The sequence below is a fragment of the Suricata suricatta genome, chromosome X, assembly GCF_006229205.1.
Source record: "Suricata suricatta isolate VVHF042 chromosome X, meerkat_22Aug2017_6uvM2_HiC, whole genome shotgun sequence".
NCBI lineage: Eukaryota > Metazoa > Chordata > Mammalia > Carnivora > Herpestidae > Suricata > Suricata suricatta.
Window position 1 is genome coordinate 42,268,558 of NC_043717.1, and position 11,317 is coordinate 42,279,874.

Below are 11,317 nucleotides of genomic sequence, written 5' to 3' on the forward strand. Positions count from 1 at the left end.
GCGGGGACGAGGAAGTGCCGGTGCTGCTTCTTCCTGCACAGCCTGCAGCTGCAATCGACCACGCGCAGGTCTGCGGGGGCCCAGACGGCGAGGCGGACCGCGCCGCAGTGGCAGCCGCCGGTGTGGTACACCAGGCCCGGGTACTCGAAGGTGTCCAGCAGGAACTTGGCGGCGCCCTCGCAGTGAGGCCCCGCCGCTTCCTGACCGTCTCCCAGCGCTCCCGCTGCGCGCCCAGGTCCAACTCGCCTGGGGACGCGGCGGGCGCCGGCAGCTTCGGGGCTGGCAGCGGGCCTCTGGAGCCAGCCTCCCGGGCCCGCCGCCACCAGCGCTTCCGTCGCAACCTTGCGGCATCCCGCCGGGCGGCCGCCGGCTTCCTCCGCGCCACCTGACTTCCCACGCGGACTTGGCAAGGGGGCCGCCGGGCGCCCATGACCGCTATGGCTGCGCAGGCGGCGGCGGGATCCCCTGGCTGCTTTCGTCCCCGCGGCTGCTGGGTGTTTCCGCCGTTTCTCACTCTGCCCGTGGCGCCTGCAGCCTTCCAAGCGCGTGCCCACCGCCCCCTCGTTTCCTAGTAAGTTATGGAGCAGCCTAGTTGCATCAGCCTGTTTGGCCACTTGTTGAATGTGATGTAGAGACCCTTCCTTTGACCCTATCAAAACAGCCTTTACTGGCCTGAAATTCAGTCAAAGGCAATTATTGTCTTAGCACCGGCTAGACAGCAGACACTCTACTGGACTCTGAGAATATAGAGATGTATTAGGCTCTCCAAAGCACCTACAATCTTTTAGGGCCAGTTATACAAAAAAATAATAACGAAAATAGTGTGGTGCTTGCTCTGACAGAGGTAGGAACAGAGGTCTCTGGAAGGCAGAGAAAGATCCATACACACAGTGGGCGGGGTGGATTGGAGGGATCAAAAAAGACTACTCCTGGAGGATTGATTATTTTATTGTTATGTATGTTTTATTTCGATCTTTCCTAACGTTCTCTGTGAGGAAGTCTACTTTATGTAATTAATACAGCTACAACTGCTTTTTAATTAATGTTTGCATGATATGACGTTTTCCATCCTTTTTACATTTAATTTACCTATATTATCGAAATTCAAGTGATTTTCATATAAACGTATGGTTAGTTGTGTGAGTTATTGATACTGCTAATATCTTTTAATTGGCATAGTCAAATATAATCATGGTAATTATTGATATGCTAGTGTTTATGTCTACCAGTTTATTATTTTTCTTTTGTTTCCTGTGTATCTCATTCAGCTCTTCCTCCTTTCTTGCCTTTCTGTGCCTTCAAACACTATAGAATTCCATCTTGATTTTTTAAATAGTATTTTTGAGTGTTTTGCTTTGTGAAGTTTTCTCATTGGTTGCTCTGGGATTTATAATATACATATGTGACTTACCACAGTCCACTGATAGGAGTTTCATCACTTCCACCAAAATGTGGAAATCCCACTCCTATTTAGGTCCCTTTACTTTTCCTACTTTTAAACAAAATCGCCTAGATTATCATATGGTTTTATGATTTTTTGTTTTAATCGTGTGATGCGATTTCTCCAACTCATGAGCCTATTGTATGTTCCAGATGTATGCCCTTTGTACTACATTTTCTTTCTGATGCCTCCAGAAGTCTCCCTTTATCATTTCTTTTCTGTTTTAAGCACCTACTTTAAGTATTCGCTCAGCATAGCTCTGCTAGTAACAAATTTTCTTCATTTTTCTTTACCTGAGAATGTCTTTTCTCCTTCATTCATTAAAGATAATATTACTGGATACAAAACTCATGGTTCATAGCACTATTTTGAACACTTAAAAAATATCAGGTCACTTTTTGGGGTGCCTGTGTGGCTCAGTCAGTTGAGCATCTGACTTCTTCTCAGGTCATGATCTCAAAGTTTGCGAGTTTGAGCCCCAATCTGTGTCTCCTCCTCTCTCTGCCCCTCCCCTACTCACACTCTGTCTCTCTCTCTCTCTCAAAAATATACAAGCATTAAATTTTTTTTAAATATCAGGACACTTCTTAATACCCTTCATTAGTCAAATGAGAAATTTACCATCACAAATACTGGTGTTTATCTATAATCAAATGTGTCATTCTACCTGTTTTCAGTGTTGTTGTCTTTAGTTATAAAAGATTGCCTCTGATGTATTTTGTCATAGATTTAATGGGGTTATGCCATTCACTTATTTTCTAGATGCTCTGGGCTTGTATTTTTCACCAAATTTTTGACATTTTAAGTTATCATTTCTTACTATAATTTTTCAATTCCACTTTCTTTTTCTGGAACTCTGACCATATGGAATTTTAGAACTTTTGTTATTATCCTAAAATTCTCTGAGGAAAGATCCTCTCTCTCTCCTTCTTTCTTTCTCTCTCTCTTTTAATCTATTATTTCTCTCTTGCTCAAATGGGTAAATTCTATTAATCAATTCTCGAATAATGCTAACGTCTATAATCTCCACTCTACTTTTGAGCCCATCCAGCAACACTACAAAATTCCTGCTGCTTCTGCTGTTCTTTTTTTTCAGTTCCATAGTTGCCTTTATATACATATATATGTGTATATATGCATAGAAAGGCATATATATATACATATATATATGTCCTATTTATTTCTGAGATTTCTATGTTTTCATCTGGCTCAATGCAAATTGTAATTGCTTACTGAAACATTTCTATGATGGTTGCTCTAAAATATTTGTCAGTTAATTACAACATCTTACTCATCTCTATGTTGGTGATACTTGATTATCTTTTCTCATTCAAGTTATGATTTTCATAGTTCTTGCTATAGTTCAACACAAAAATGAATAAATCTTTTATAAGTTCTAAAAGAATAGGAAGAGAGTTTTATTTGAACCCAAGTGAGGACAGTTGCCCAGGTTACACTATCTTCACAAAGCAGAGAAAGCTCTGAAGGAGGAACGTTTAATACAGGCTCATATATGTTTTTGGTTACATCGAGTTAAAATCATCATGAGGAAGCACATTCCAGAAAATTATAGACATTATCTTATACTTTTTGCATGTGCATGTTTGCAGGCTTCAGAGATATGGGAATTTAGGGTGATTTTTGCTCTTACCTTTAGTTTTAAATGTTTCTTTAAGGTTATTTACTAATGAAGCAGATGTACAAGTGTGCTCAGGGCAGAAATAGAGCCTGTGCTTTAATGGCATTCTGACCTTGGTAAAAGTTAAAGTATAGCTTTCCTAGGGGCCCAGAAGCAGGATCCATAAACATGAAAGTTGAAAATATCCTTATCTTTCACCCATTTTGATCGATAATATTTCATCAGAAAGCATTGATGATCAGCTTTATTTTATGTCCCTCGTTGGCAGGGTGACTGGATTGTCCGCCGTGGGTCTTTCAAGTCCCTCATTACTAGCTATGAACATATATACATTTTTTAACATAGGGTTCCTCATTGGGGGGAATTTATTGTACAATAAACACCGGGAAGCTTAAAAGTGATGTATGTTTTCTATTGAGTCCAAGTGATGAGCAAACAGTATGCATGCTTGGCTTAGATAGTCTAGTTTTACATGTGTTATAACACTTACAACAAAGATAATGGACAGTAAAAGAATTCCAATAAGTACAATTTGAAGGAACCAGTGTGTTGTTGGAATATACTCAGAAGAAAAAAATGGAAAGCAACCTTCACATACATCTTGATAAAATGGTAGGGAAATTTATATTAGTTATGAGGAGAGATGGAGCATGTGCATTGAGGAAACATATATGGAACATATATTCCTATGTTTCTTTGGTATGGAAACTTACAATAAAAGGAGGCAAACTTCAGCCCCCTGACAGGAGGTTATCTTAGGACAATGAGAAGGAGATAAGGGAATGCTCTGAGAGCTGGTATAACCTGGAAGGGTTCTTGGCATGTTATCTCTGGGTAAGGAATGTAGGACCTTGCCTTTTCCTAGAATGGAACCATATAAGTTGATGAGTCCAACCTTCTCCAAGAGGGCTAGTGAGTTTGTTAGTGGGGTCTGAAAAGACACAGTAGCTGATGGAGGGGGTGCTTTCTGAAAAACAAGTTTTTAATTTTTTCTCAGTTTTAATTTCATTAACTCTGTGGGGTACTGTTTTAAATCTCCCTGAGTTTTTTTTATTCAATTTTTAAATTTTTTAATGTTTATTTATTTATTTTTATTTGAGAGAGAGAGAGAGAGGGAGGGAGGGAGGATAGAAGGGAGGAAGAGAATGAGCAGGAGAGGGGCAGAGAGAGAGGGAGACACAGAATCTGAAGCAAGCTCCAGACTCTGAGTTGTCAGCACAGACCCAAAATGGGGCTCAAATTTGTGAACTGTGAGATCATGACCTGAGCCACCCAGGCGCCCCTCAAATCTCCCCTGAAGTTTGGCCACTCCTCTTTCTTGAAGAATTGAGGTGATAACCACCCTAACTACTTATTTATTTCCTCAAGTGAGGTGGGTTTTGGGTAAAGAACACTTTTAGCAAATCATAGCTGTGACATGCCTGCAGAGCTAAAAAGAAGTTTTTAATTTATGGATCACAGCAGTAAGGGAAATGGAAGCAACATGTAGTCAGACACGCTAAGTGTTTTTTCTGTTATAATTTCCCATTGTCATTCCTTCATTCCGTTTCTATGGAACATGGGTGGAGGTCTATCTTTTGTGACTGCTTCAAAGTGAATTAGGGCACAGTAGGGGCTTTGGAATGGAAGGATTTGACATGGTGCAGGACACAACATTTAGTTCATTCTGCTAATGGAGGGGAACTGTCAGAGATAGTTCCTCATCTGAGAACTTGGATATATTCCTACATAGTTTGGTACTCCATGAGATCATTAATGGGATCCCCAAGTACATTTTAAGGAAAAGGAACAGGAAAGTTAAATCCACCATTCCCTCTAAAATTGATCTGGTATTGGTGCATAGCCGAGAGAATACATCAGTAAACCAGTCCCAGCCACCTTGGAAAGGGGGTTATGGTGGTCAAGGCCTTCGGGTAGCCAAGCGGCTTGCTGACTGGTTTTATCTATATAGATTCTTATTCCCCAGGAGGAGTTAATATGGGTTCAGCAAGTGACATTAGCCATCATACAGACCCTGCCTTAGTTGGCAAGCAATCAAGTAATCAATGCAAGGCATTTTTAGGGAAAAAAAAGAAAAATACAAGTTAGAGCAAATTATAAACCCAGTGCTTGAGTCCCTAGTGCTGCCAGTGAGAAGATTTTAGATGTCAGGCTTGAAGCTTCCTCAGAAGGAGTGGGAGCAGGTAGCAGCATCTAGATGATGGGTTTTTCTGGTTTGTAGTTCAAATGCCTCTGGTGATCCTTTTGAGTGGCCTATAGAGCAATAGGCACAGACATCGTTTCTATGAACTATTGTGGCAATTTCTCTGAAGTTTACCTCAAACTGTCTAGCTTCAGTCTGCAGGGCTGGTAAGGCTGCTGGAAACTCTGTAATCAGGGTATCAGGCTGACATTCCCACGGGGCTCTATTGGCTCCATAAGGTCAACCTTCATTCCTTAAAGCTGTCTGGTCAGATCTGCGTCTATGCATGTGTCTCTCAAATATGACATTCCGGTCTGGATCACATAACCAATGTTTCCAATGGTGTCCTGTTATCAGGGGAACAGATTTTTATTGAACTTATGCAAATAATTATAATTGCCATGAAAGAAAGAAAACTCACTGAGAGTTTCTGAATTCTGGAGGGATCAGGTAGGGAGAAAAGATAAATGCTTCAATTTGTTCATAAAGAAATATTTTATCACATTTCTTTTGTATAATTAAATCACAGTATATCTTTATTCTAGGTACAGGTTCCTTTTTTATATGTGTGGTTGTAATTTTATGTTTTAAATATACTTTACTATCAAATTTGCTAACATACAGTGTGTCCAGTGTGCGCTTGGTGTTGGGGGTGGATTCCCGTGATTCATCGCTTATATACAACACCCAGTGAGATGTATGTTATCACATTTCTATAAGGTATAGATACCTAGGGAGAAAAAGTTCCTTAAATATGGAAGAGCAAACATTAGAGAACCAGCAATATTTTCAAACAAGTGTCATAAAAACTATGATCATCTTCCTTAATTCATTTACTCCCATGTTATTAATTTTTGTTCTGTCTGAATGCAGTTTTCCAGTTTGTTTTGGAAATCCTTACTCAGTTTAGTTTTATGACCTTAAGGGTATCAGAAAAATGCATTTGTCAAAAGCCCTTTTTGCAAATCTCCTTGAAGCTGAAATATATTTTGCAAGAGCATCATAACAGTAGCTAAATGACAGAAGACTCAACAATGGGCATGGTTTGATCAGACTCTGATGAGAGTTCATTACAATACGGTTGACAAGGAAATTCAGTTATTTTTATGACACACAACATTTCAATAATCAGAATTTTAGGTGATGACATTATAGCAGGAGATATTAAAACGTTAGGCATTTCATAGGATTTTAGAACACGTGTATCATTTACCCACAATGATAACCCACGAAAGTTTATCATCATATGATTGACAGTGCTTCCCATGTGACCTAACATACCAAAAAACAAACCTAACTACTCAAAAACACTTCATTTAGACTCTGCACAGGTGGCTCAACCAGATAGGAATGCTTTCCCTCATTACTACTTTCTTGACCATAGTGCTCTATTAAAATCCCCTCTATTAAATTTCATGTCATGTAAAAAAAAAAAAACAACCTTCATTTAGGATTTGAGTTTCTGGAAAGTTTGTTTGAAAAAACTGCTTCAGAATGTTTCAAACCATGTGCCTACATAGGATCATAGATTATTATGCAACTTAATGTTTAAGTATCTATTCAATCAAGAATGGCCATAAGGCATTTTATGGAAGGTTGTATAGGTGTTAGCAAAACTGAGCTCCATGAATGTAGAAAAGTTTTGGTTTTCTTAAGTAATTAAAGACTTGATAAAAAACAAATATAGAAACCTAGTTTTGCTGGGCAGATAGGGGAAAAATACTGTTTATAATGTCTTCTCAAGAGGAGACCAACAATTCAAGGAAGTTCTGTCTTTTTAACGGAGAGAAACACCAAATTTTAATTTTATATCAGTGTACTTTTAAAGCTCACATATTCCAATCTTAGTCACTCCTGACCACACCGAAAAATCTTTTCCAAAGATACCCCTTCAAGAGCCTTCTATAGCTTTCTTTTTCATTTAATTTGGTCCTAAATTTTCCCTCTCTAAATAACCAGTCTCATTTCAGGACAAAATTATCTTCTTTACCATCAACAAATCTGTATTCTCATTCCTTATACCCTTCTTATGTGTCTCTTAAGGAAAGAGTTACTTTCCTTATCATTTTTCAACTGTCTCAGTACTATTTATCAAAAATCTTACTTCTTAGAAACGTTAGTCTCTGAAAACTCACTGGTAACAAATTGTGAGTTATTACACCTGAATTTTTTAGATTGGCAAATTTATGAATATATTTCATAAGTTTTAGAAATGTCTTTTTTTTCATAGTACAGTCTTTCAATAAGGCACAAAGCACGTTAACCAACAGACCAAAGTATCTTTAGTTTCTCAGCAGTAAGAAGCCAAAGGCAGACAAACCTATGTTCAGTAATCAATGGTTTAGTGATCTATCCGATTTGGAAAAGACTGGTCAGCCTGGGTGGGCTCCGGTGTCTTCTGCCGCATGTGCCCTCCAACATTTGCAGTGTTTTCACTACTGCCCCACCCTACTGCTGCTTGCCTGGCTGGCCTTGGCGGTTGGCCTTTGTTTTACACATTTGGGGCTCTGTTTTGAAGTGCATATGTGTTTATCATTGTTGTAACTTCCCTATGATGGACCTTTTAAATTATAAAACATTTCCCTTTATTTATAGTAATGCTTTTTTGTTTTATAGTCTTTTTTCCTGACACTGGCATTGACAGCACACCTTTTTATAATTGCTGCTGGCATGATGCACGTTTTTCCATCCTTTTTCTATAGGTACCTTCAAATCTAAAATACGTCCCTTGTAGACAGCATATGGTTGGATCTCTCATTTTTTTTCCAATCTGACCATCTCTGATTCCTGATTGGATTGTCTAGTCCATTCACATTTGATGTTATTATTGATAAAGTTAGATTAATGCCTGCATCTTATCTTTCCTATATGTCTCAAATCTTTTTGTTTCTTTATTCCTGCTTTGTCGCTTTCTTTTTATTAAGCAAATATTTTCTAGTGTTATTTCATTATTTTAAAGTTATTTATTAGTGCTCTCTCTAGGCCTTTCCATAGCATCTTAAATTTTGAGAAGCTACTCCAGGTTTATATTAATTCCCAGAGATGTATTGAAATGTTACCTTTATTGAGCTCTATCTCCACTTCCACATCTTTGTGATAATACTGTTTTCTTAAATAAAGTTTACTTATTTATCTTATTTATTTTGGGGAGGGAGAAGGAGAGAGAAACAGAGAGAGAGAGAGAGAGAGAGAGAGAGAGAGAGAGAGCGAGGAGCAGGGGAAGGCACAGAGTAAGAGAGAGAGAGAATCTCAAGCAGACTCAGCACGAGCAGTGTTGAGCCCAATGCGGGGCTCAAACCCACAAACCGTGAGATTGTGACCTGAGCCAAAACCCAGAGTCAGACGCTTAACTGACTGAGCCACCCAGGCACCCTATTATAATATTGGTATACATAGTAAATTCATGCTTATTACGGAACCAACCGTTTTTGTTATAATAATTTATGTAGGTAATGTATGAATGTATGCCTACTAGAGAAGGTGAGAAAAGGGAAAAGAGCAAATACATATTTATAGAGTTTGTTATTAAATCAAGGGAGTTCTAGTCATTCCTTCCTGTGGGTGTGAATTACCATCTTGTGGCATTTCCTTAGTCAAATACAACTCTGCTCTCACCTACCTCGTTTGTGCTATTATTGTTAAATATATTACATTTCAAAAATTAGATGCCCAATCAACCAACTATATCCATATTGATTTACAAAACTTGCTTTTTAAAACAGAAGAATAGAGAAGAAAAATTATGCGTTTATACTTTGTTTTATAATTGTTGAATTACGTTTACCTGTGTTCTTTGTTTTTTATAAATTCGCATTTAATTTTACAACTAGGTTTGCTGGGTTTTAGTCTGAAGAAATTCTTTTACTATTCCTTGCAAAGAGGTCTGCCAGCAATTGAATTCTCTCAGTGTTTGTTTATCTGGGAGTTTTGCTTTTGCTTTTGTTTTTGAAAGACAATTTTGCAGGATAGAAGAGTTTTCCTGGATGGGGTGGTTGGTTGGTTGGTTTGTTTGTTTTCGTTCAGCACTTTGATTATATCATCCCACTGTTTCTGGACGCCATTTTAATTCATTTCCCTAATAAGACATTGCCTGTTAATCTTAATGGGTTTCCCTTGTAAGTGATGAGTTACCATTTCTCTTGACTTTCTCAAGACCTTCTCTTTGACGTTGGCCCTCAGCATTTTTACTATGATGTATCCGGACATGGGTCTCTTCATATTTATACTACTTGGAATTCTTTGTTCTTCCTGGATGTGTAGATCAATATTCTTAGACAATTTTAGTCATTATTTCTTTGGATATTTTTTCTATACCTCTTGTGGCCTCTTCTTTTAGTAATCTTACTACTTGTCAGTTGGTGCCTTTAAAGGTATCTCACATGTTTCTGACATGATGTTTGTTTTACTGCATCCATTTTTCTCTGTCTGATTTTAGGATTGGATAATCTCTATTTTCAATGTTGCGTTATTTCTTCTACCAATGCCAATCTATTATTGAGCCCCTGTAGTAAGCTCTTTGTTTTGGTTAATGGAACTTTTAACTCCAAATTATCCACTTGGTTCTTTTTATACTCTGTGTCTCTTTATGGATAGTCTCTGTTTAATGAGAAATATCATCATAGCTTCTTTTACTTCATTAAGCATGATTTCCATCAATTCTTAGGACATAAGAATATTGGCTGGTCTGAAGACTTTTTCTATTAAATCCAAGATACCAGCCCTTTCACAGGCAGCTTCCGTTGCTTACGTTTGTTCCTGTAAATGAGCCACACGTTCCTGCTTCTTTGGATATTCTATCAATTTTTTTTAATTGAGCAGTGAGGTTAATATATTATAGCATTCTGGATGCAGTTTCCGTTTTCCCCCTCCCTGGGGCTTGTTTTTGCTGCAAATTGCTTGTTTAGTTGTCTAATGACTTGGCTAGACTCTTTTAGTTATGTCTGTTTACCCCAAAGTATGAAGCCTTTGTTGCTGCTCCTCCTCAGTCCCTGCAGACTTGGGTGTGCACACACTCACTCTGGAATGACAGGAGTGTTAGCAGGGCTCTCTTTGTCTCTTTCTCTGATCCCTTTGCTAAGCTGTCTACCTCATTCATTATTACACTGACCTGTTAGGCTCCGCTGATTGCCAATTTCGTTGTTAATTGTTTTCAACAGAGCCCTGGTGCATACACAGTGCCACAAACTGATCTGGTTAAATTCAGGTGGGAATATTCTTTAGCAGCTCCTGTGAGGTTTGTTCATACCCCAAGAGACCTCCTCTTGGCTGTCTTTCTCCCTGGTTCTTCCTGGTGAGCCTATAGCTGATCTATGGTTTTGTTTATTGTTTTTAATTTAGAGGAGCTATTGTTTTCAAGAGTTCTCTTAGGCTTGAATTTTCCCACTCTGTTTCAGATAAAGTCTGTTCCTTTGGGGGAGAGCTTAGGAGTTCTCTTTCCTGTAGAATGCGTCTCCTTGGGGAAAAAAATGGAGCCACTATTCTGGCCTCTGGGTTGGGCAGTAGCCTCTGGTCTTCTAGGCTTACTGCCTATACTTGGAACCTGCGTCCTGTGATCAAACTGGGGCAAGGGCCATTAGGACTGCAATATTCTCAGCCTCTTGTGGCCAGTGTGGCCCCTCAATCCTCTGAGTGGGGACTGGTTACAGAAAAGAAACCCCTGGCCTCTTGGCCTCACTCACTAAGAATTTGCACTCTTCAATTTGGAACTGGAGGATGAGAAATATTGGTGTCCTGCCCTTACTGGTAACAATTGGGAGCTGAGGGGAGAAGGAGCCCCATCTTCCTGGGGATACCTACCTGGAGTGGACTAACACCAAACTGAGCTGGAGAGGTAGGAGGCAGGGAGCAGATCATGGTTCCAATGCCAGACTCTTGCTGTTCGCACCTAGTTTAGTAGAGATTTTTTGAGTAAACGTTTCTTCATTTGCTGTACGTTCTTAGGACAATTTCCAGAGACATTTGATAGTTATTTAGGAATTTTTTTTAAACTAATTTTGCTTGTTTCTCTGGGGAGTGCTTCTCTTCAGCTGTCCTCTAGTAGGCGGACCTCTGCTAT

General features: G+C 39.1%; 1 protein-coding gene across 1 annotated transcript in view; it reads right to left on the minus strand.

Moving 5' to 3' along the window:
- Window positions 1–11,115, minus strand: part of LOC115283398 (centromere protein V-like protein 3) — a 12,466-nt gene extending 1,351 nt beyond the window's left edge. The window contains 3 exon segments of the mRNA XM_029929654.1: window positions 184–568; window positions 9,394–9,510; window positions 11,059–11,115. Coding sequence (XP_029785514.1) covers window positions 184–568; window positions 9,394–9,510; window positions 11,059–11,115 — 559 coding nt within the window.
- Between the last annotated feature and the right edge of the window lie 202 nt (window positions 11,116–11,317).